This window comes from Mugil cephalus, chromosome 7, assembly GCF_022458985.1.
Source record: "Mugil cephalus isolate CIBA_MC_2020 chromosome 7, CIBA_Mcephalus_1.1, whole genome shotgun sequence".
In the NCBI taxonomy this organism is placed as follows: Eukaryota; Metazoa; Chordata; class Actinopteri; order Mugiliformes; family Mugilidae; genus Mugil; species Mugil cephalus.
In genome coordinates, this window is record NC_061776.1 from 226293 (window position 1) to 252681 (window position 26389).

Sequence of the window (26389 nt, forward strand, 5' to 3'; positions counted from 1 at the left end):
CTGTTAAGCCTTCTTGGACAGTGATGCTGTGTTGGTGTCCCAGGAGAGGTCCTCTGTGACGTGGACACCCAGGAACTTGCTGCTCACCGTCTCCACAGCAGAGGAGCATGGTGGGTGTAGCTCTCCTCAAGTCCACAACAAACTCTTTTGTCCTGTCCAGATTCAGAGAGAGATTGTTGTGTGGTCACCACGTGACCAGGTGGCTCACCTCACTCCTGTAGTCCGACTCATCCCCGGTGCCCATGAAACCCACCACAGTTGTATCATCCACAAACTTGATGAGGAGGTTGGAGTTGTGCATTGCTGTGCAGTCGTGGGTCAGCAGGGTGAAGAGGAGGGGGCTCAAAACGCATCCCTGGGGGCCCCCGTGTTCAGGGTGATGGTGCTGGGTGTGTTGCTGCCTGTGGTTTCCCGGTCAGGAAGTCCAGCAGCCAGTTGCACCGTGAGGTGTTGAGTCCCAGCCGGTCCAGTTTGTAGATCAGCTTTTGGAGGGTGATTGTGTTGAATGCTGAGCTAAAGTCTATGGACAGTATTCTAAGGTAAGAGTCCGTAGGGCAGTAGAGATGGCGTCGTCAGTTGATCGGTTGGACCGATGTGCAAACTGGAGGGGGTCCATGGAGGGAGGGGGGCGACTTCTTTGGGACCGGGATGATGGTGGTGGCTTTGAAGCAGGTGGGGACAACAGCCTGACTCAGTGAGATGTTGGAGATGTCCATGAAGACATCTGTGAGTTCAGCTGCACAGTCTCTCAGGACACGACCAGGTTTATTGTCTGGGCCCAGAGCTTTGTGTGTGTTGATGCAGGGAGAGAGCCAAGAGTTCAGTATGGAGGCCTGGACTCAACAAAGACCTGACAACACTGATAGAGAGTTGTGATACATGTGCCAGAGAGAGAACAACCCTGAGAGAAACAATGTTGACCACTGAGTTCCCACAAAGGCCGTGGTCTACAGTAGGAGCAGACCTGGTTCAAATGAAAGACAAACAGGATTTAGTCATAATGGATTATTATTATTATCATTAATTAATTAACATCCATAATGTCAGAGGCTGTGATTGAACACTTCAAATCTATCTTTGCTCGTCATGGCTACCAGAAGTGGTGCCCACAGACAATGGCCCACAGTTTGCATCAGAGATTTTTCAGACGTTTGCACAGGATTGGAGCTTCAGCCACGTCACCTCCAGTCCACACTTGCCACAAAGCAATGGAGAGGCAGAGCGGGCTGTGAGGACGATTCAAAATCTCCTCAAGAAATCCAGTGAGTCCTATCTGGCCCTGATGGCCTATCGCTCTGCTCCTCTGGCCAATGGATACAGTCCCACAGAGCTACTCATGGGGAGGAAGACCCTGTCCTTCCCTCCCAGCTCCACCCATCATGTACAGATATGGAGGACTTGAAAAAGGAGCAAAGCTACAGACACAAACAGCAGCAGAACTACAAATGTCGCCACGCAGCATGTGACATGCCAGAACTGCAGCCTGGCGACCATGTGTGGGTGCAACAGAGAGGCACCGTGGTGTCCACTGCAGGAACACCCAGATCCTACATAGTGGAGGCTTCAAGAGGCAGCTTGCAGAGGAACAGATTCCATCTCTCAGACTCCTGTGGTGCCTGCTACACCCACCGACATCCCTGACCTGTCATTGGAAAACACCACTCCTGCAGCAGATCCTGCTACATCTCCAACTGACGCATCCGTCACCCCTGAGAGGTGTGACTTACACACTTACACCTACCCTGAGTGAATGCAGGCTAACAATAACTCCCTCACTCAGTGGAAGAGCATGGGATGGAAATGTATATGATGTGACTGTGATTGTATATTGTGTATGATAGTAATAATTATAATTATTGTTTAATATCAGAGAAGATGATTATTTAACTGTTATTTATTATCGGATGTTTACAGCAGTGATTTTTATGATACTGTGTTTAGAAGAGAATTTAGAGAAGAAACGTTTGAACAACCTAAGAAAAAAGATTTTAGAGTTTGTTTGAATTTAAATATGAACTTTCAGTTATGAATGTATATATGACTATTGGTCTATTGTTACAACTAGAAAAGTTGTGTTTATTTGATAGTTTCCTCATGTCTAGTCTGACGCTAAAGTAAGGTCTCTCTTGGAAACTAACTAGAAAAGGGAGATGTAGAAATAAGTCCTGCTAGGTGACTTTGAAACGTTAGGGTTGTCATTGTGACAATAAAGTAGGCCAACGTTTCCTGGACCTGACAGCTGGTGTGTCTCTGACATGCTCCTGCCTCCTGACGTCTTGACTTAGCAATAACGCTACAACATGAACCTTCAGTTGGTTTGTCATTGATGTGGATTTGCTGCTCATGTGAATCCTCCCACAGTGTTTCATTAGCAGCTGTAACCACAGTGACTCTGATAAAACAGGAATTAGCAGAATCCATCTGATATGAAGCTGTGGTTTGAATACCACTTCCCTCCTCTTTGAAGAGTAGTCACATATCTGGGTTCAGGTTTTTGTACAGCCTCTTCTACACTTTGTATCACTGTGTTTCTAGAGCACAGTAGTAGAGAGCTGTGTCTGCCAGGGTTAGGTCTGTTATGGTCAGTTTAGTAGATGTATCTGTTGTTTTTGATGTATAGCGTTTATCAGGAATATAATCATCCCCACTATTATCTTTAGCTCCTTTCTTGAGAATAAACTGAGGAGCCTGAAGGTCAGAATGATGTCTGTACCAGTAAAGGTAAACTATATCATCATCTGTCTGATAGTTGCATGAGAGTGTGACAGATTGTCCTTCTGTCCCAGTGACTTCATCTCGTTCAGGAGAGATTGTGTCTCCAGCTGTTAGTCCTGGAAAAAGTAGAGAACATGAAGCCATTAGACTAACATTGTCCATGAGGCTGAGAGGAGAAGACAGTGGAAAATGTCTCCTGTCCATTTTCTCCATATCTGGTTAATGCAGCAGCTTCAACAAAACTTGAATCCCTGTTCTTCAACTCACCTATAATGTGAGATAGAAGCAAAAAGAGGTAAAGCAACATGTCTTTGGAGTTATTAAAGCCAGACAGACAGCACATCAACAATGTTCTTCCACCAGAGTAGAATGAGGAAGAAATAATGTCATTGGATGAGCTGATGATGTTGAGTGGGCGGGGCCAGTTACAGCTTGACTTCAACTCAACCAATTAAATTCTTCTCTGCTTCAACAGCAGCTCTGTCTCAGATGTCAACTGCTTCATTTCTCTGTTGTCTTTGTCCTCAGTCCAATGAGTCAGAAATCAGTGGTTGAACAGAGTGTGGCTCCCTCTAGTGGATGTTGTGGAGTATTGTGTTGTCTTTGCTCCAAAGGTTTTTGTTCAGAGTTTTGGTGTTTCCTGTCACTGTGGGCCTCAGAGCACAGTAGTACACAGCAGAGTCTGACACATGAAGCTTCTGGATCTTCAGAGGAACTGATTTTTCTTTGAGCTCAGCATCAAATCTGTCTTTAGGGAAATCTGGAGCATTGTCAACTTCTCCAAAATTATCACGGCGCAAAATGTACTTTGGGAAACTATTAACTTCTTGTTTGTACCAGAACAAATAGTAGTTTGTTCCAGTTGTTTCAAAAGTGAAGTTGAGTGTGAGAATGTCTCCTTCAGTAGCAATGACATCTCCTGGTGTCTGGGTCACTTTGTCTTCTCCTTTACACTCTGGGGAAGAACAGAACATGCAGAGGAAGAGATGAATCAATAAAGATGATTGATTCAAGGACAACAATCAGCAGCTTTAAATGTGTTCAAGTGTGTGAAGAGGAAACATGTTGAGCTTTCTATCTTACCAAAGAAAAGAGCAGCAAGAATAATCCACAGCCAATGTTCCATCTGTACAACAAGGTTTAAATCAACAGGAGAAACTAGCTGACGTTCACCATTCAGTCTGACAATTGTTCTCTTCACAGCAGCAGTTATTATTGACACAATGGTTGAACCCAGTGCACAAGTAGTGCACCGCCTCCTTGATAATGTCGCCCTCTAGTGGAGATAAAAAGGCTTCCAGCAGTTCCACTGTAAAAGATAAAGGGCTATGAAAACTTAAAAATTCTAGGTAACTGGCTGCAATAGATTTTTGCGTTTTGAGTCCAACTAAAACTCTCAAGTTTTGAAGAAAACTACATAAACTTAAGTCAACAAATGATCTTTTGTTGAGATAACTTATAAGTTAACTTTGAGATAATTTAAAATGTATATATTTTAACACTTACAATTCAGCAATCTCAACTTATTATTTTTGTTTCAGGTAAGTTACCTTTCAAATGCATCAAGACTCAACATTTTGTGTTGTACTTATGAATACTCTCAAACGTGAGAAGGTACGGCAACTAAAACTGTTCCATTGTGCCTACAAATACAAATAATACTGGTTCAGTAAAACATATTTATTTAAACATTAAATACAACATTGCAGCAAACATGTAGGAGGATGAAATCTCTTAGTATCTACCAATACTGTAAGTACTGTAGACTGCACACAAACAAAAAGATGCAGACTGGTGTGGACTAAAGATAGACCGATATGTTTTTTTTTTTTTCAGGGCCGATACCGATCATCAGTCGTCAAGGAGGCCGATAACCGATATTTGGAGCCGATATTCATTTACAGAAAAAGGGAATGTTGGCGTCAAAATTTTGAATAATACAAACTCCAACACTTAAGTTCATTTAAATGCCTTTAAGCATATGTTTAATGAAAAGATTCTCAGAACATATCCATATCGATATTATCAGCATCCAGAGGGACTGCGAGCGAGCAGAGCTGCCGCTTATGTGTTTATAACGTTAGTGAGCTCACAGTAATGTTACTAGTAGTTATGAGTTGTAGAGGACTGGGATGTTTATTACAACTGCGGGAGACTCTGCTGCCTTAACTTACCTCGAAATCAAGCCCGCAGGAACAGCGCGGGTTTCAACGGTGGCAAAACTTTTTCTCCTCTGTGTCCGTGTGCAATGTGCATGTACAGCTTTCGCTGCTGATTGGCTGTTACCCGCGCCATGGCTCTGCGTGTAACCAATTACATGGTGCTGTGGGCGGGACAATGCTGGAGACAGCGTGGAGACAGCAGACAGAGCGGCGCAGCTGCATCAGAGCCAAAATAACCCAGGTTTAAACTGATCTCTTACCGGCCCTCGGATAAAAAAATAAAAAAAGGCCGATGCCGATATGCGTCAGAATGCCGAATATATATAACCCGATAATCAGTCGATCCCTCGTGTGGACATGTTAAAAGAGTCAAACCACAACACAGTATAAAAGTCCTGTAATAACAATCCTGAGCTGAGTAGCGCCTCAGACCACAGTGCTTGAAGAGACCCTCTTGGTTTGTGCAGGCGAAACTACAAAATTCTCATGTCATAGGAAACTGTAACAAGAAATGAAAGTTCAGTTACTTGATAAAATAATCAAATAAATAACAAAGTTTACACTCAAAAAATGTGCAGCATGTAAGACCCTCCAAACCGCGTCACTGCCAGAGCGTCACGTTTCCATGACGACCGACCGGAACAAGACGAGGAGTGTGTCATGTTTACATGACTCCCGGTTGTAAAAACGAGTCTTTAAAGTAAAACTGAACTTTAACTTCAAAGACACACGTGCACAGTATAACGCTTATTTGTAGCGCTGCTCACTTTGTTTAATAAATGAGACTGTAGCCGCACTGACGGAGCTAACGAAGCTAACGGAGCTAATGATACCATAATGATACCATAATGATACCATAATGATACCGGTATTGGAATCGGAACAACTCCAGTTCGGTCCAGTTCTGTATCTTGATGACTCCGGCTGTTACATTTTAACTTGGTTACACGTTTTGAGTTGCTAACACGCTACGTTGGTAACAGAACAACAACCACAGGTAGCGTGTGTGTGTGTGTGTGTGTGTGTGTGTGTGTGTGTGTGTGTGTGTGTGTGTGTGTGTGTGTGTGTGTGTGTGTGTGTGTGTGTGTGTGTGCGTGCGTGTGCGTGCGTGTGTGTGTGTGTGTGTGTGTGTGTGTGTGTGTGTGTGTGTGTGTGTGCTCATATTAGCCTGTGCACCCACATGTTTATCAAAGGTTAAGTTACTGGCATATTTAAACGAGTCCTTCCCAATTAACTTATACATGATTTATGCACTGAAAGACCTCTCTTTAACCGTGAGAGGGATACTTCTCCGGATCCCAATGTTAAAAGGCCAATAAATATAATTTTTTTTAAAGAAAGAAAAACTATACTGTAACGTTATGATAAAGTATAGCCCAGGGGTCTGCAACCTTTAACACTCAAAGAGCCATTTGGATCCGTTTCCCAAAGAAAAGAAAACACTGGGAGCCACAAAACCTCTTTACATCTAAAATGAAGATAACACTGCATATATCCTTTTCACCTCTATGCTAGGCCTATAGTGTGTTGCATTTATTAAATGAAATAACTGCTACAGAGAAAACGAAATAGCATTTATGTAACATAACAGGGATTTTTCCATCGTTGTCTTACCTGGGGTCGAAAAGTTCAATAAAGATATAAAGTTATAAAGTTGTGACGTATATTTTGAGCGACAAAAAAATTAAATACATTTTATTTTAATGTTAAAAGATCATCATCAATTCAAATTTAGAATTATATTTAAAAAACTAACGCACTAAAATAAAAATACATTTGAATTAAATACTCGATAGCAACTAGTAAATGTGCTGCAATGCACTGTGGGAGTCCAGTGTCTTTTGGTTGTTTGATGGAATACATGTGTTGATTAGTTTACAACACAACTCAAACTTTTTTGCTTAGTTAGCTGAAAAAATATGGTTACGCCAAGAAATTTAAGTTTTCATTTTTAGAGTGTTGTCAGTGTGTCAGCTGGTGTTTTTATTCCCACTCTGTGTTTCCTGTCACTGTTTGTTTCATTAGTTTCTTCCAGGCTGGATTAATGTCATTCATTATCATCAGCTTGATCCAAATAGCTCTCTAAAAAACCTCCAGCTGATTCAAAATGCTGCAGAGAGCATTGATGGGAATCAACCACAGAGATCGTATTACTCCACTTTCAACTTCTCTTCTGTGAGTAGTTTGAATGTACATTGACATATGAGCTGAGAGCTGAACTATACAACACAGGAAGGAGGAAGTGTGAACATGATGCTGCTGCAGTCTCATGATCTGGATCTCCTCATAATCCTGACAGAAAGGTGTTTTTGACTAAATCAGCAGAGAAAATCTGCTGCTGCAGCCTGACGTCCATAGAGGACATTTACACCAGCTAGTGCAGGAGCAGAGCAGCCTGCATCATGGGGGACTCCACCCACCCAGCAAATACACTATTCAGCCTCCTCCTTGGTGCATCAGGACCAAAACATCAAGGATCCAGCTCAGCTTCTTTCCAGGAGCTGAGAGACTCAAACAATATGACAAAGAACCATCTACTGCTCTATGCTCTGCATCTGACACATTTTTATTACATCTTTATATTTTATATTCTTTATGTTTGTGTGCTCCTGAACCAGAGAAACTAGTTTTGTTTGTATGTGTAACATATAAATGACAATAAAGAACCTTGAACACTTGATCACAACATGCAGATAAAGAGATAATATCTTCAATAAAAGCCCTTAAGTTAAAGCTGAGAGCAGCACTCATAAACACAACAGGTACAAAGTCTGATCCACACCCAGAGATAAACTCATCTGCTTTCCTGTAAATGGAGAAGAGAGGCGGAATTCAATTCAAGTGTGTAGTCAGTTCAGACTCCATTTAGAGGAACACTGAAGGCTGAAGCAGGGTGAGTGTTAACATTCTTCTTCTTCTTCTTCCTCTTCTTCTTCTTCTTCTCCATGTGGACTGTAGAGGGAAGAAGAGTCAGAACTCAACAGTTTGATTCAAACATTCTCACCAACTTGTGATGAATCAGCTGATTCCTGGTGGTTTACATAAACATATTAATGTCTTTCAAACAGATGACTATGAAACCAGTCTAGGCCTCTGATACCAAAGTGTTTATTATTTTTTGATTAGGACCTCAATGTTGATGGTGTCAAATACTTTAGACAAGCCTAAAAGATGCCAGTGTCATAATCACCTGTATCAACTGTATCATTGATTTTATCAGTTAGATCAAACACTGCCGTGTATGTAGTATTTTCTTCCTGAATCCATACTGGGATGGGACTATAGTATTTAGGCTGTCCAGATAGCTGCTAAGTCTATTGTAGACTCGTCTTTCCAGAGCCTTGGAGAGAGTTGTCAGGATGGAGAGTGGACGCTAGTTGCTGAAATGGTTCTTATCTCCACATGTGAAAACTGGTGGAAGTCGTGCAGTTGTCTCTGCTTGTGTTACTACTCCAGAAAGTAGAGACAGATTAATGCAGTAAGTAAGGGCTGCAGAAATTACACTGGCAACACCTTTCAGAGTTTCACTGGAGATTTAGTGGGTTCCAGCTGAGTTTTTACTTTGAACATGTTCATGACGATTTTATAGACTTCATCAGTTTGTTGGACTCAGGAAGAAAGAGCTCCGGTAGTTACCTGATAATCATTAAACGAGGCACCCTGAGGTTGGCTCATTTTACTAGATAGGCTTTCACCAATGGAGACAAAGTGGTCATTCAATGTACCGGTAAGACTGGAGTTACTGGTGACATTACTTATAGTATTATCATGGTCAGGGAGCACAGGAGGTTTTTGGCCCCTGTTCAAGACCTTGCTTAGTTTCCTCCAAGAGTTCTTAGAGTCACCCTGAGATGCATTTAGAAGTTCTACATCATGATTACTCTTCTTCTTTCTAGTTTGTTTCTGTCATTGATTTATTGATTTTAATTATTAGTATTTGGGTTTTTATATAATTTATTTTGTGATTGATGTATTTTAATATGGCCTTCATGAGCCATGGATTATGAATAGTTGTACTGCATAGTCTTCTCAGGGACGGTCCTTTGAATAGAGCCGTTATTTCTTTAGTTAGAGTCAAATGCAGCATTAGCATCACTGCAGTTGTATATTCTTTACCATCCCTTAGCCTGCAAGTCCTCATTTAGACGTCATATGTTTTTTACATGAAGTAATTTAGTTTTATTTCATGAACTCCTCATAACAGTGGAGTTTCCTAAACTCTACTTTGTGTGTTCATTGTGTTTCCATTGTGAGAATTGTGTTCAGATTTTCCTGTTTCTCCTTAGTTTGTGATTGGATTCTTCCATTTGTTTCCAGAAGTATTTGGTAGTAAGTGAAGAGAATATGTTCTGTAGTTTACTAGTCTGAGTTACAAAATGAACCAGTGTGTCTTTCAAAGCTGATTCTGAATCTAAAGAATTAGTTGGAATACGTGAGCTTCTTCATTCTGTTCATGGAGGAAAATGTAGGAATTTCCTTTGTAGTCTTTGAAAGGATCCATACTTCTAAAATCAAGTAGAACAGGTTTGGCTACAAGTCATTGGTCAAATCAAACTAATCAAAGTGAAAGGAATTAATCAAGGAACTGGAAATCCTTACACACATTTAGCAATGTTGATAGTGAACTGGTTTCAGGTCAGTTTGTCCATTCATTCATAGTTAGCTTGTATTACTCCATCATAGCTAGAAAGACTTCATGTGACTAGAGAGGACTGACTGTATCTGAAGTTGATGTAAACTCACTGAGTGTTACTGGTTTATCTCTCAGACTGACTGAAGTCAGAAGATGGAGAAAGAGTCTACAGCATCCAGCTGTCTGTCTATGAAGAGTGATCGGTCCAGAGATGAACCTCCAACCTTCAGTGAAGAACCTGGACCCTCAGACACACAGAGGCTTCGTCAGTCGACAGGATGAATATAAATGCTCAACTGTACAGAAACTCAAAGGTGACCCCCTGACTCTTTTAGAATGACCATGTTCAGTGCTTCTCACTTACTGCAATGACTACTTCTAATACTGATATGTTCTGCATTAAGCTGGGCATTCAGAAGGTCCTGGTCTTGGCTCATGTGAATGTATGTAGTCTGTGAAATAAGTATCAGGATGTAGAGTGTGTTGTCAGAGATAACTGTATTGATCTTAGCTATTCCTGAGACCCACCTTGATGATTCCTTCACTGATTCAGTTGTAGCTACTGAGAATTTCTCCATTTACAGAGACAGAAACAAGTTTGGAGGTGGAGTCGCTATTTATGTTTATCAAACCACACTATGACCTTATGGGAGAAGATATTGATGCTATCTGTGTACAAGTCCACTTGGCTTATTTAAAACCAAGCATAGCATGGTGTTTCTATAGGCCTCCTAGTGCTGATGCCCAGTATATGAATGGGTTGTGTGAGATGTTTGATATCAGATGAAAACAGAGAAATCTTCTTACTAGGAGATATGAATGTAGATTGGTTGGTGCAGTCATGTCTAAACAAGAAGAGTCCAGACAGTGATGGTGTCTCATCTAGGTCTTACATTGACCATATTTATACAAATGTTCCTGACCATGTCCTAAGGCTGTCTCTGTCCCTGTAGGTTTCAGTGACCACAATATAACGGCTATTGCTAGAGAGTCAAATGGTTCCAAAACCAAAAGCTAAAATCATTTCAACATGGCCCTATAAGACATTTAATGACGATTAATTGATTAATGAAACATCTAGTATGAACTGGAACATACTGTGTTGTGAAGATGACCCTGTAGCTGCACTGCATTTATTTATGGCCACATACATGAGTGTTGGAAACAAGCTCCTTTAAAAAGGTTCATGGTCAAAAATAAATCTGCTCCATGGATTGATAACAGTCTAAGGATCTAATGACAGAAAGAAACAAAAACCCTCGGTTAAATCTGCATAAATGGATGTCAGGCATAAATAATGTTCCCTACATATCCAGGTTACAAAACTAAACAAGGTGGAGAAAAGGAACCTTTTCAAATGACACATTTGTCAAAGGCTCAAAAAGATATCCCAGGAAGGACAGGGAAGAGGAACAAAACAGAAGGAAGAACATCACCATCCCCTACATAGCTGGTGTGTCAGAGAAACTGAGGAGAATTTTTGGTAAACACCGCATCCCAGTTTATTTCAAACCTGGCAACACACTAAGACAGAAACTGGTCCACCCCAAAGACAAAACACCTAGACAGAAACAGAGTAATGTAGTGTACGCGGTTCAGTTTGGCGAGGAATCTACAGACTTGTACATTGGGGAAACAAAACAACCCATCCACAAACGCATGGCCCAACACAGGAGAGCCAGCTCATCAGGGAATGACTCAGCAGTCCACCTCCACCTGGAGGACAAAGGACACTCCTTCAAAGATACCAAAGTCAAAGTCCTGGCCAGAGAGGACAGATGGTTTGAGAGAGGAGTTAAGGAAGCCATCTATGTCAAAGTAGAGAAACCTTCTCTAAACAGAGGAGGTGGACTGAGATTTAATTTACCAACTATTTATAATTCAGTCTTGACTTCTGTCCCCAAGAAGTTTCAACACCATTCACACCTACAAGTCCAGCTAACCTTATTCAATGCTTTTTGGATTTTCAAACAAAGGTTATATGATGCAAGACATGAAAGCAAAAACATATTGTTTGTTGTCTATGACATCATGGGTAGAAAGACCACTTTTGGCCTGGTAACATCCTAACTAAACTAATAATTGTCAATGGATCTACGGGAAAAGGTAGGTGAACTGAACAGGAAAGGGATAGAAAAAGATATCCAAGGAATTGATAATGCCAGTCAGCAGTGTTCAAACTGTCATTAACAAATGGAAAATCAGGGGCTCTGTTAAAACCAAAACACAGTCAGGTAGACCAACAAAAATCTCCGCCACAACTGCCAGGAAAATTGTTCGGAATGCAAAAAACCCCCACAAATAACATCAGCTGAAATACAGGACTCTCTGAAAACTAGCGGTGTGGCTGTTTCAAGATGCACAATAAGGAGGCACTTGAAGAAAAATGGCCTGCATGGTCGAGTCGCCAGAAGAAAGACATTATTGCGCAAATGCCACAAAGTATCTCGCCTGCAATACGCCAAACAGCACAGAGACAAGCCTCAAAACTTCTGGAACAAGGTAATTTGACCAAGTAAGTAAGGGCCGAGTAATGAGACCAAAATTGAACTTTTTGGCTACAACCATAAACGTTACATTTGGGGAGGTGTCTATGATGATAGGAACACCATTCCTACTGTGAAGCACTGAGGTGGATCGCTGATGTTTTGGGGATGTGTGAGCTACAAAGGCAAACTTGGTCAAAGTTGAAGGAAAGATGAATGCAGCATGTTATCAGCAAATACTGGAGGCGAATTTGCACTCATCAGCCCAGAAGCTGCACATGGGATGTACTTGGATGTTCCAACATGACAACGATCCAAAACACAAGGCCAAGTCGACCCATCATTGGCTACAGCAGAACAAAGTGAAGGTTCAGTCTCCTGACCTCAATATCACGGAGCCACTCTGGGGAGATCTCAAGCTGATAGAACAAAGAGCATTTCAAATGTTTCTTCTAAAAATGAGTTATTATCAGAAGAAAAATCTCTTCAGAAAAAATTTAAAGTCAGTTTTCTGGTCTTTGTGGCTTCAAACTGGATGACTGTTTTCTTTCTGTCTCTGGTTTGTTCTTCTTTCCAGCTGATGTTGGTCTGCAGGAGGTTTTAGATGAACATAAGATCAGTCTGAGGAGGAGATGTGAACATGTGACTGAGGGAACTGATGTAAGAGGAAGAGGAACCCTCCTCAACAAGATCTACACTGAGCTCTACATCACAGAGCAACAGAGTGAAGAGGTTAATACCCAACATGAGATGAAGCAGCTTGAGACAGCTTCCAAGATGAAGGCCCTCCATGACACTCCAATCAGGTGCCAGGACATCTTTAAAGCCTTACCTGACCAACAGAGACACATCAGAGTGGTTCTGACCTACGGTGTCGCTGGTGTTGGAAAAACCTTCTCAGTGCAGAAGTTCACTCTGGACTGGGCAGAGGGTTCGGAAAACCAAGATGTCAGCGTGGTGATTGTGCTTTCGTTCAGGGAGTTGAACTTGATCAAAGATGAGCAGTACAGTCTTCTCAGGCTGCACCATGTTTTCCATCCAACATTACAGAAGGTCGCAGCAGAGCAGCTGGCTGTCTGGAAACTTTTGTTCATCTTTGATGGCCTGGATGAAAGCAGACTTTCACTGGACTTCAACAACAGTGAGGTTGTGTCTGATGTCACACAGAAGGCATCAGTCAACGTGCTGCTGACAAACCTCATCAAGGGGAACCTGCTTCCCTCGGCTCTGGTCTGGATCACTTCCAGACCTGCAGCAGCCAATCAGATCCCTCCTACATGTGTTGACAGGGTAACAGAAGTACGAGGCTTCACTGACGCCCAGAAGGAGGAGTACTTCAGGAGGAGGTTCAGTGATGAAGAGCTGTCCAACAGAATCATCTCCCACATCAAGACCTCCAGGAGTCTCCACATCCTGTGTGGAGTCCCAGTCTTCTGCTGGATCACTGCTACAGTTCTGGAGCACATGTTGACTGCAGAGCAGAGAGGAGAGCTGCCCAAGACCCTGACTGACATGTACTCACACTTTGTGATGGTTCAGACAAAGAGGAAGAAGAACAAGTACCATGAGGGACATGAGACCAGTCCACAAGAGCTGATAGAGGATGACAGGAAAGTTCTTCTGAAGCTGGGGAGGCTGGCGTTTGAACATCTGGAGGAAGGAAACATCATGTTCTACCAAGAAGACCTGGAGCGCTGTGGTCTGGATGTGACAGAGGCCTCAGTGTACTCAGGAGTTTGTACAGAGTTCTTCAAAAGAGAGAGTGTGATCTTCCAGAAATCAGTCTACTGCTTTGTTCATTTGAGTGTTCAGGAGTTTCTGGCTGCAGTCCACATGTTCCACTGTTACACCAACAAGAAGACAAAGGTGCTGAAGAACTTCCTGGGGAAAAAATACCAAGAAAAGAAATCAAACTTGTCTTTTCTCCAGAAGATTACTCAACATTTTGTAAAGGGGCACAGCGTTGCCTCATCTCTGGATGACCTCTTTTATGGAGCCATGGAGAAATCCCTGCATAGTAAAAATGGTCACTTGGACCTGTTTGTTCGCTTCCTTCATGGCCTCTCTCTGGAGTCCAACCAGAGACTCTTAGGAGGTCTGCTGGGTCAGACAGAGAACAGTCCAGAAATCATCCAGAGAACCATCAACAAGCTGAAGGAGATGAACACTGATGAAATGTCTCCTGACAGAAGCATCAACATCTTTCACTGTCTGATGGAGATGAACGACCTCTCAGTTCATCAGGAGATCCAAGAGTTCCTGAAGTCAGAGAACAGATCAGAGAAGGAACTCTATGAGATCCACTGCTCAGCTCTGGCCTACATGCTGCAGATGTCAGAGGAGGTTCTGGATGAGTTGGACCTGAAGAAGTACAACACATCAATGGAGGGACAACGGAGACTAATCCCAGCTGTGAGGAACTGCAGAAAGGCTCAGTGAGTCCTGATCATCAAGAGAATGGGGGGCTGTAGCGCAGTGGTGCCTGCCCTGTCCATGGCTGTGGTGCCCTGAGCAAGCACGTAACCCCCAATATGCTCCCCTGGCGCATATGCATACTCATTCAGTCTGGATCTAGAATGGAAATGAATGGAATCTGATTTACAACAGATTTATGTGTTTTCTAATCACAGATTAACTGGATGTGGACTCTCAGAGACTCACTGTGAAGTTGTGTCCTCAGCTCTGAAGTCCAACCCTTCCTATCTGACAGAGCTGAACATGAGTTATAATAACCTGAAGGATTCAGGAGTGAAGCATCTCTCTGCTGGACTGGAGAGTCCAAACTGTAGACTGGAGACTCTGAGGTCAGTTCACCGACTGGAGATGTTGAAGGTTTTCTATATTCATTCAGTTTATAAAAACTAAATACACAGTCACAGACTGTTACTGATGTTGTTGAGTCAGACTGATAGAAGACCACTGCTCTGAGTCACCATGAAACACACACGATACATTAATACATTTCCCCTCTTTGGATCATTACACCTTTAATCTACATCTTTTATTCTTTAATCAGGTTGGAGAGGTGCAGCTTGTCAGAGATCAGCTGTGGTTCTCTGGCACCAGCTCTGAAGTCCAACCCCTCCCATCTGAAACATCTGGACCTGAGTAAAAACAACCTGAAGGATTTGGGAGTGAAGCAGCTGTGTGGTTTTCTGGAGAGTCCTGACTGTAGACTGGAGACTCTGAGGTCAGACTGCATGTTTTCTTTGTGTGCTGAGATGAATATGATGGTAAAGTTGTGGTGACATCAGGCTGATATTCTACTGATCCACACTGAGGATCTTCATGGTAAAGTCTGCTTTCTTTTTCTGTGGTTTAGTCCATTGACTGTGGCAGAGCCATGTTGAGCTCCACATTTCAAAGCTTCATAGAAGAAGACAAATCCTCCACTGGATGATTGACTCTGAAACTCTGACACTCTTCATTTCCAAATTAAAAGGAGGCCACCCACTAACAGTCATTTTTTTATTATAGTTAAATCACTTATTTAATGATTTATTTTATAAATTGTCAGAATATGTGAAACATGTTGATTCCACTCTCTGAGAGTTGAAGGTGATGTCCTCAAATGTCTTAGTTTGTCTGAACCAGACTCTAAAAGAGTTCAGTGCGAAGGAACAAAACATCTTCAACATGTCGACTTAAAACTTGTTCATTCTGAACCTTCTTCAGCTCTGAACACATGATTTAAAGGAGGAACTTTATAAACTCACATCTTTTATTCTTTATTCAGATTGAGTGACTGCAGTTTGTCAGACATCAGCTGTGATTCTCTGGTCTCAGCTCTGAAGTCCAACCCCTCCCATCTGAAACATCTGGACCTGAGTAGAAACAACCTGAAGGAGTCAGGAGTGAAGCAGCTGTATGGTTTTCTGGAGAGTCCAGACTGTAGACTGGAGGCCCTGAGGTCAGTTCACTGTCTGTTACTGTTGTAGATCTAGTATGTTTAATCACCAACTGAATCTAATTTATGTGTGACACAGTTTGTGTTGTCATGCTTCTTGGCTGTTTGACCTTGGTCTTTTCTGAATTAGTTGACCATTGATGTTGGATTACGGGATTGTGGAGTTACTTTGATGTAACTCCACAATCAAAAGGAAAAAGACAAATAATCTGTATAAATTGTTTAGTTTGTTTGTTTGTTTAAAACCAGAGAAGCAGAACAAAGATATAAAAGCTATAGAAATAAATGAATAGACATAATAAGAACTAGAAAACAATGATTCTGTGAACATAAAAATAATCTAAAAGGAACTTGGGTTACAGTGATCAACAAATATGTATCTACTAAGCAACATATCCTGACTACTTCATTGATGAGAATGGAGTCAATAATAACATGAAAAATGTAGTTGACAGTTTGAATGGTTTTTAGTAAATGTTGGCCCAGAGTTAGCTGGAGAAATTCCAGACCAGGGAACTGACCAATGGAATAAAACTAAATAAATCAGAAGTCAATCTAAAGGAATCCATGCTCAATTTTCCTCTCAGCAATACATTGTTCTAAAATGTCCAAGCGGATTATCCACAGACTGTCACCATATTGGCATGACTGTTGTGAAAAACGTCCTAAATAATGTTGTAAAACCTCTAACCCATATCTGTCATTTATCTTTCTAATAAAATGAAAATTACATAAGTAATTCCATTCTAGAAAAAAGAGAGGAAACACAGCTCCACACATAACAAACCAACATCACTGCTGCCACAATTTCCAAAATCTGAGAAAACCTTTGTGTTCCCAACTAGAAAATTTTCTTGACAAACATCAGATAATGAATGAAGGTCAGTACAGTTTTATAATAAAAACAACCACCTCAATGGCAATAATTGAAGCAGTAGAAGAAATCACTAATGCTCTGAACCAAAAACACATGCAGTTGGATTTTTATGGATCTTAAAACTTTTACCGCAAACAAGAAACTGAAACGGATAGTTACATTGTCACCCAGGTTATTTGAGTAGAGAGACTCTCTCCAGAGATCTCTCCACCCTACATATTCCATATGTATGGGGACTGACCCCCATGGGGGCAGCTGATGTGGATTGCTCTTTAAGACACACCACATGTGGTGGTCACGCATTACACCCATGGCTATACAGCCCCTATGCATACAGCCTCCCCCTTGTGGCCTCTCCACTTAACCTTGATTGGAGCATGTTCCGGAGCGGCCATGTGGTGGAGAGATAGTCTCTCCACTCAGAGACCTGTCTCCATCTTTCCACCCTACATATTCCATATGTATGAGGACTCTGTAAGAAACACCACGGCGAGGAACCAAGACTGCTCCTGTGGGAGCTTAACATGGCAGTTGAATTCGAATGAGACGTCACCGCCACCAGAGTGCTATCCCATGTGCTCAAATAAGGGAAACAAGTGCAACCCTGTACAGTGATAGGACATTACATCCCCCTTTAGCCAAGGTGCAAGACGCTATCAAGGCTACCCTGGCCCCACCAGATGCGAAGGCCATAAGTAAGTGAATTGTCAACTGGTCAGCCCAGTTGCCAGGCCAGCTGAACTGAAAAGGACATCACTCTGCAACAGAGTTACGGAGGCATGGAGCCTAGTGCCATGTCCTACTGACTAGAGCCCAACACATGCTCAGTGAACATAGTGCCAGCTGCTATATTTATGCAGTAGGACCTAATAAAGGTGGATGGGGTTGACCAAGAGGCCGCCGTACAAATCTCCGACAGAGAGGCACCTCGCCGCAAAGCCCAAGAAGTGGTGAGGCCCCGTGTGGAGTGTGCCCGTGCCCCTGCTGGGGTCGGCCTGCCTGCCCCTCATGGATTGCACTCACAACCCAATGAAAAAGCCTTGATTTCGAGACTGGTTGTCCAAGGCAGTTGGGTCTGTGACAGAAAAAGAGCTGGTCTGTCGCTCTGTGGGTTCAAATGGCTCATGCTGCAATGCTGACAGCACAACCTCCAAATCCCATGGGGGGACAGCTGCCCCCCTGTGGTAAAGAGTCATCCTACATGCCCCTTTTGAGGGATGGTGGCTGCCTTTATGGCTGCCACCATTCCCCTAAGGGTTGAGGGAGACCTGTCAGCCTCCAATAGTTCCTGTAGGAACTGTAGGATGTCAGTGGCAGTGCAAGAGAGGGGATCCACCCGTCTCTTACTCCACCGCGACTCAAAGACACCCCAACGATAAGCATATTCTGCCTGAGTTGATGGAGCCTGGGCTCCCTGCAGTGTGCTAACCACCGATTGGGCCAGCCCCATGGCTAGCACCCTGGCCCTCTCAGGGGCCAGGCCCAAAGCCTGAGCCCCTGGGGAAAAGGGTGGAACAGATTCCCTTGAACAGAAGGTCATGTTGAGGGGGGAGCTCCCAGGGATGTAGGAGGGAAGCGATCATTGAAAACCAAGTCATCTGGGGCCAATTCCGAGCCACCAGGATGAGGTTCATCTCTTTCACCTGGACTCTCTGCAGGAGGGGTTGCAGGAGGGTTGCAGGAGGGAAAGCATACAGGAGACCCTGTGGCCACTAGTGCACCATTGCATCTGTGCCCAAGGAAGGGTCGTCCCTCCATAGAGGGAAGAAGAGGTGACAGTGTGCTGTCTGTCTGGAGGCGAACATATCGGCCACAGTCATGCCAAAGCGGTCCCAGATCTCGCTCAACACATCTGGATGCAGTAACCATTCTCCAGAGAGGGATCTGCTGCCAGGTTCATGGGACCTGGAATGTACACAGCCCTCAGGAACATGAACAATTGATGTGCCCACTCCCATATTACACGAGTCAGCCTGCAATGGCGAGGGGAGCCCAAGCCACCCTGTCTGTTTACATGTGCTGCTGCCACTGTGCTGTCTGTTCTCATCAGCACATGCTGGTTTCTCAGGTCTGGCAGGAAGTGCAGAAGAGCTAGACGGATCACCTGCAGTTCCAGAAGGTTCATGTGCTGTGCTAGCCACTGTCTGTGCCACAGGCCAGCTCCTACGTCTCCTACAGCTCCTCAGCCCACCAGGGATGCGTCTGATGACACCACTTTGCAATGCAACTGCTCCCACCAATGGAGAGTGATACGCAACCTCTGAGTGACCAGCACCTTGTTTCGCAGGTGACTCTGTGGACAGAGACCAAGTCCCAGTAGGACATGCTGTACTGGGCGCATGTTCAGGAGAGCCAGAGGCATGATGTGCACTGTGGCAGCCATCAACCCCAAGGGACGGAGGCACAATCTCCAGGTCACCTTAACCCCCAAATAGAACTGGGACAGCAAAGCTCTGATGGTGGCCTGTCGCCCTGGAGTTAGTGAGAGGGTTGGTACCGTAACATCCAACCACATGTCCAAGAACTCTGTTGACTGTGAGGGCTGGAGCCCGCTTTTCTTCCTGTTGAAACGCAGGCCTTGGTATTCCAAGTGCTGCAGCAGACGTGCAACATCGTTGTGGCACTGCTTCTCTAAGCAAGCACATACCAGCCAATCATCCAAGTAGTTCAGGATTCGGAGGCCTTCCCGACACAAGGGACCCGAGACTGTGTCCATACATCTTGTAAATGTGTGGGGAGCCAGCGATAAGCCAAACAGGAGAACGCAGAACTCGAAGGTTCTGCTGTCGAAGGCGAACCTGGGGAAGCACCTGTGACCCTCCCAAATCAGGATCTGAAAATATGCATCCTCGAGGCTGATCATGGCGAACCAGTCTCCCTGGATGATGGCTTGTGTAACCCTTGGTACAGTTAACATTTTGCACCATAGGGGCTTCAAAAACTTGTTGAGTCCTCTCAAATCCAATACCGATCTGAGTCTCCCATCCCTCTTGGGAATTAGGAAGTACCTGAGTAGAACCCAGCCTGCTGACTGCTCTTCTCCATCTCCCTGATGGCTTTTTTTGCCAAGAGAGTGTGGATCTCTGCAGCCAGAACCCCCCTGTGCTAACGGACTGCTACCACTGATAATGTGACTGCCCTTGTCAGTGGAGGCTGGCGGAGAAACTGTAAATGAGTCATGGTGGAGACCCAGGGGTCCAAACTGTCAGGCCTGTGATCACACAACTATTCTCTCCCACCACCCCCACAACCAGGTTCTGAAATGCTTAGCAGCTGCAATTGAGGAAAAACGGACTGAAGCAAATTCCTCATCTGCTAGAAAGGAGAATAGGCATATTATGTTTGTTGGGGAGGGAGATAAAGCCAGACCAGCGAGAATCAGGCACAGCGCGGGGCAGCTAAGTGTGGGCGGAGCCTGGGAGCTGAAGTCCGATTTAGATGGCCCATTGAGCGTTCCACAACAGATAGCTGTGACCCTCAAAAGACCAGATTTGCTGTTGTGGTCCGAGATAGAAAAGAAAGTTTATTTTGTGGAATTAACTGTCCCGTGGGAAGACAGAGTTGAGGAGGCTAATCAGCGCAAGAGAGATAGATATGTGGAGTTGGCATCGGAAGCTGAGCAGTGTGGCTGGAGCGCCCGTGTGCGCCCAGTGGAGGTTGGATGCCGTGGATTTATTGCAAAATCTACCAATGCTCTCCTGTATAAGTTGGGCATTCGCAGAAAAGAACAGAGGGTCCCTGTAAACAATATGTCTCTGGCAGCGGAGCGATCGAGCGAGTGGCTGTGGATAAGGAGGAAACACGGTAACTGGGGAACATGCTAAAGGTAAGGCTAGCTGTGTACTGTTAATAGGTAGCTGTTATAGTAGGGCTAATCTACTCTGTCGGTTGAAAGGCACATGGTGGCGTGGAGGCTGCATTGAGGGGGGTGACTCTGGGATGCTGGAGCTCACTGTTAAGCCTTCCTGAGGTGTTGTGGGCCTGACTTAATGAAACATTGGTTAAGGGAGGTGCCCACTTGAAAACCCAGATGATGTGCCGCACACTGCACACTGCCTACTGCCTACTGTTGTTGGCTAGGCTTGTTAGCTGATGTTTTCTTGTGTGTTACTCCTGATACCACCTCTCATTACATGCTGCTGTGGATTAGGCTGGTGTCTGGTTGTATCTTGTTGCTGATATAGGCAGAAGGAAGAGATGTTTGGTTGGAGTGTAGTTGCATTCCAACATTTCTTACCTACTGCTGGATAATTAGCTGTTGTTTTCTAGTGGTTTATTTCCGTGGCTAGGCTAATTAGCTGGTGTTTTTTCTGGTGGTGTACTTCCGTGGCTAGGCTAATTAGTTAGTGTCTGATAGTGTGTTATTTCTGATCCTAGCTGAAGGGACAGAGTTGGTTGAAGTGTCATCGCATGTCCCACCACACTGATTACCTGCTGCTGCGGATTAGGCTATGTAGCTGGTGTCTGGTTGTATCTTATTTCTGATATAGGCAGAAGGAAGAGATGTTTGTTTGGAGTGTGGTCATATTCCAACATTTCTTACCTACTGCTGGTGGCTAGGCTAGTTAGTAGCTGACCACTGGTCTGCTGGTCTGTTCTCAAGTTGGACTGGGCTTCTAAAGGAGTTTTGCCTCTGATCTTGGCACAAGGGATTGTAACATCTCATCCTGTGTATTAATGAATTTGCAAATACTATAGAATATTTTTTTATTATAATCTGGTATAGGCCATTTTGTTCATTGTTCTGGTTTGATGTTAAAAGACAGGAGGAAGTATTCAAAAACTCTGTGGTAAATTATTGGTGAGAAACGGGGTGGTATTAAATATGAGTGCGTCTTAATCCTTATGTTCCATCAATATTCTATCCATCTGTGCTTGATGTTCCTCACCTCTTTACTATGCGTTGTCCATTACCTCTCTGCTATTGTTGTCTCTGACCATATTCTGATCATATTCTGGCTATAATGTAAACACTGTGGAATGAGTTTATTATAATCTGGTATCGGCCTATTTGTTCAATGTCCTGGTTTTGAATTTAAAATGACAGGAGGAAGTGTTTGAAACCTGGTGGTTGTGTTTAGTCCTGATGAGAATGATTAAGTGAGTTTATCTTCTATCTTCTATGCTGCCCTTCTCCAGCGTAAATGAATGAATGTGAACATTGAACCTGCATGTCTTCTGTTGGAAGGAACTGCATCATTAGATCCTACTATGCTCATTTACCTTGGAAAATGTTTTACTTACTGGCTCCAAATAAATGGAAAAAAATATGTTAATCCGGAACTTTCCTCCATAAATCTGTAAATGTCCTTTAGTTCAAGACGAGTGTTTGTAGCAGAAACTGTAGAAAATGTCCACTGTGAGTTGTTAAAGTCAGTGAAGCTTAAAAGCTGTTAGGACCAGTGATGTTGAGATGAACATTTAAAACGTAAACATCTTATTTATTCAGGATTTAATCTCCATCTTCTATTCCGTATTCAGATTGTGGAGCTGCAGGTTGTCAGATATCAGCTGTGATTCTCTGGGACCAGCTCTGAAGTCCAACCCCTCCCATCTGAAACATCTGGACCTGAGAAACAACAACCTGAAGGATTCAGGAGTGAAGCAGTTGTGTGGTTTTCTGGAAAGTCCAGACTGTACACTGGAGACTCTGGAGTGAGTTCACTGTCTGTTACTGTTGTAGATCTGATGTGATTAATCACCAACTGAATCTAATTCATGTTTATTTCTAACTTTGTTGATCCTCAAACTGAAGACAAATCCAAACTCATTTCAATAACTGTATAATGCTGATGCTTCGTTCCTGGTCAACACACACAGATGATATCATATGTTCAGATGCAGGTATTTGAGGTGTGTTTAGTGTCTGAGCTTTCTGCTGTTTCATCATCATTCAGTCACATTTCATTTGGAGTGAAACCTGCTGTGATCCATGTATCAGTCCATTCTCTCTGAACCACAGCTGCTGGAAGGAGCTCACACACCTCACACTGTCACATATTCATTAATACACAGGACGAGATGTTACAATCCCTTGTGCCATGATCTGAGGCAAAACTTCTTGTTACGATGGGATAAAAAGGGGTATGAGGATGTAACATAAAAGCCAAGCTGGTAGGGTTGTTAAACAAAGGTGTTTTATTAAATGAAAATTCAGATTGTTGTAACAAAAGAAGGTGAGGCAAACGGAACAAAGGGTGCTTGGATGCTGTTTAAAAGAACAAATATAACAAAAAGAGAACTCTAAACAGAGCCTATGCTATCTTATATAAAACAAAAACCTCACTATCTAATTTACTGGTTGATAATAAAAAAACATCAAAAAACAGCAGCCCTAAGACTAATGAAGCTAACAAAAATGTCCTGGGTGTGTAATCAGTAGAACCATCTAAACCTCGCCCTCCGTACTCACAGACCAAGTTAACCACAGTTAACATACACGATTCGATAACAAACAGGGCAGGCTCACATAAAATACAATAAGTCGCCTCACCGCTTCGGGCTCCCTGGTTTAAATGTCAGTGATGCTGGCAATTGGGGGCCTCTCATTGGCAGTGCGTGGAGGTGCGGCTGACGTGACCCCACCTCCACCAATTGGGCCAATCAGGCTCCAGCCACAACCTCGGTCCTACACATGAGAATAGAGCACAAACACACACACAAAGCCTGCCTGGAAGTAGTCCACACGGCGGCAGTCGTAGCACTCCTTTAGAAGCCCAGTCCAACTGGAGAATCAACCAACAGACCAGCAGTCAGCTACTAACTAGCCTAGCCAGCAGCAGTAGGTAATAGAGATGATTGGACATGCAACTACACTTCAACCAAACACCTCCCCTCTGCCAAATCCACGGCATCTGACCTCCACTGGGCGCACACGGGCACTCGGTCTGTAGAAGACACGATGAAGATCCACAATAACACAAAGACATAGTCATTCAAACATGTCTGAGGAGATTTAACCTACATGTTTTATCCTTTATTCAGACTGAGGAGCTGCAATTTGTCAGAGATCAGCTGTGATTCTCTGGGACCAGCTCTGAAGTCCAACCCCTCCCACCTGAAACATCTGGATCTGAGTTACAACAACCTGAAGGATTCAGGAGTGAAGCAGCTGTGTGGGTTTCTGGAGAGTCCAGACTGTAGACTGGAGACTCTGAGGTCAGTTCACTGTCTATTACTGTTGCAGATCTGATATATTTAATAACCAACTGAATCTAATTCATGGTCATCCAGAACTTTCCGCCATAAATCTGTAAATGTCCTTTAGTTCAAGACTGTCAAAACCGGATAGGTGGACTCAGAAGCAGGGAAGGAGGCGGAAGCAGAGGTTAGGAGAACTGGTAGCACTGTCTATAATCCAGCGCTGACTGACTGTGGCCCAGGATCTTAAATAGGAAGGTTGATGCCCAGATGGGCAGCAGCTGAGAGGCCTCGACTCCAGCACAGCAGTCTCCCATCAGTAATCGGGCCTTGCAGACACACTACTGAGCAGGGGTAGAGGGCATAACAAAGACAAGTATTTGTAACAGAAACTGTAGAAAATGTCCATTGTTAGTTGTTGAAGTCAGTGAAGCTTAAAGGCTGTTAGGACCAGTGATGTTGAGCTGAAAATTTAAAACCTGAACACATCTGATTGAATTATTCAGGATTTAATCTTCATCTTTTATTCTTTATTCAGGTTGATTTACTGCAGTTTGTCAGAGATCAGCTGTGATTCTCTGGTCTCAGCTCTGAAGTCCAACCCCTCCCATCTGAAACATCTGGACCTGAGTAGAAACAACCTGAAGGATTCAGATGTGAAGCAGCTTCTTGATCTTGTGGAGAGTCCAGACCATAAACTGGAGACTCTGTGGTGAGTAGAGGGTTCCAGTCAGTCCATGCTGCTTTCATAAGTATCTGAGATCAGTCTGACTGAAGCCTGCACATCACAGAAGCAGCGTTACATTTAGCAACCATGAGTTTCTTAGTCAGCTGATCTTTGTTTCCATGGAGCAGCAGTAAATCCATCACTAAAGTGTTGGTGCAGTAATGAAGCGTTCAGGACTCTCAGCAGTTTCTTAGTGAAATCTGCAGAGGAAACAGACTTGATGCTAAAAGTCTCTGCAGGTCTGTGTGTGTTCACTCCAACACTTTAACATGAAGCTGAAAGGAAGCTGACTGAGCTCCATAGCTGCTCCACTGCTGCTCTGAACAGGACTCAAGTCCCTGCTGCTCTTTCTACTGGATGTGATGATGAAGGGAAACACTCCTTCACCTCCTCTCTTCTTTCTCCTCCTCTCTACAGGTGGAGGAGGTCATGGTGATGAAGAGGAGGGTGTGTGAGGTGAGAGGATGAGCTGTGTCCAGACGATCCAGAAGCAGCAGCAGCTTGTGTGGACAGAAACTCTGACTGCAGATAAATGCTGATGTTGATCAAGAAGTGAGCAGCTCAGTCACAAACATGAGCTTAAACTCACACATTATTCCCCCAGTGATGCAGCCACTGTTCAGTTCCACTGACTCTGATACAGTGGTGGGAAAAGGGTTTGGATCCCTCAGGATTTACTATTTTTACTGTTGTCACCTAAATGTTTCAGATCATTGAACAAATTTAAATATGAGACAAAGAACACAAGTAAACACAAGATGCAGTTTTTAAATGAAGGTTTTTATTAAAGGAAATAAATCCCACCCTACATGGCCCTGTGTGGAAGAGTGTTTATAATGTAGAAGATGATGAAAAGATGATTTTCATGGTATCAGAGCAAAGAAACAAGATGAGCTGATGATGTTGAGTGGGCGGGGCCAGTTACAGCTTGACTTCAACTCAACCAATCAAATTCTTCTCTGCTTCAACAGCAGCTGTCTCTCAGATGTCAACTGCCTCATTTCTCTGTTGTCTTTGTCCTCAGTCCAATGAGTCAGAAATCAGTGGTTGAACAGAGTGTGGCTCCCTCTAGCGGATGTTGTGGAGTATTGTGTTGTCTTTGCTCCAAAGGTTTTTGTTCAGAGTTTTGGTGTTTCCTGTCACTGTGGGCCTCAGAGCACAGTAGTACACAGCAGAGTCAGACACATGAAGCTTCTGGATCTTCAGAGGAACTGAGTTCTGGACGATTTCAGCATAAATTCTCTCTCCAGTTGAAGGCTTATCCTTTGCTCCAGTGTATCGTTGTAGCATGTACTTTGGAGAACCATCAATCTCCTGTTTGTACCAGAACAAATACGAATATGAAGCACTGCTCTCAAAAGTACAGTTGAGTGTGAGAGTGTCTCCTTCAGTAGCAATGACATCTCCTTGTGTCTGGATCACTTTGTCTTCTCCTTTACACTCTGGGGAAGAACAGAACATGCAGGGGAAGAGATGAATCAATAAAGATGATTGATTCAAGGACAACAATCAGCAGCTTTAAATGTGTTCAAGTGTGTGAAGAGGAAACATGTTGAGCTTTCTATCTTACCAAAGAAAAGAGCAGCAAGAATAATCCACAGCCAGTGTTCCATCTGTACAACACGGTTTAAATCAACAGGAGAAACTAACTGATGTTCAACATTCAGTCTGACAATTGTTCTCTTCACAGCAGCAGTTATTATTGACACAATGGTTGAACCCAGTGCACAAGTAGTGCACTG

General features: G+C 43.5%; 1 protein-coding gene and 1 gene segment (V, D, J or C); one reads left to right on the plus strand and one right to left on the minus strand.

Moving 5' to 3' along the window:
• Positions 1-7692: 7692 nt before the first annotated feature.
• On the plus strand, positions 7693-25450 carry LOC125010276 (NACHT, LRR and PYD domains-containing protein 14-like). Its single transcript, XM_047588765.1, has 11 exons — positions 7693-7770; positions 9646-9824; positions 12574-13899; positions 13966-14431; positions 14627-14800; positions 15013-15186; positions 15733-15906; positions 22262-22435; positions 23765-23938; positions 24459-24632; positions 25065-25450. Exons 2-11 carry the CDS (start codon positions 9722-9724, stop codon positions 25081-25083), a joined length of 2958 nt encoding a protein of 985 aa, XP_047444721.1. The 5' UTR covers positions 7693-7770; positions 9646-9721; the 3' UTR covers positions 25084-25450.
• A 2-nt stretch (positions 25451-25452) lies between these two features.
• On the minus strand, positions 25453-26267 carry LOC125010574. The segment is given in 3 exon segments: positions 25453-25462; positions 25735-26089; positions 26218-26267. Coding segments are annotated over 3 exon segments (408 nt in total).
• Positions 26268-26389: the final 122 nt, after the last annotated feature.

Excerpts from the sequence above, each read along its gene's own strand:
- LOC125010276 (XM_047588765.1), top strand. The coding sequence starts at position 9,722 with ATGAACCTCCAACCTTCAGTGAAGAACCTGGACCCTCAGACACACAGA. Across the intron at positions 14,432-14,626 it reads AGGAACTGCAGAAAGGCTCA|ATTAACTGGATGTGGACTCT; the intron begins GTGAGTCCTGAT and ends TTCTAATCACAG. Across the intron at positions 15,187-15,732 it reads TGTAGACTGGAGACTCTGAG|ATTGAGTGACTGCAGTTTGT; the intron begins GTCAGACTGCAT and ends TTCTTTATTCAG.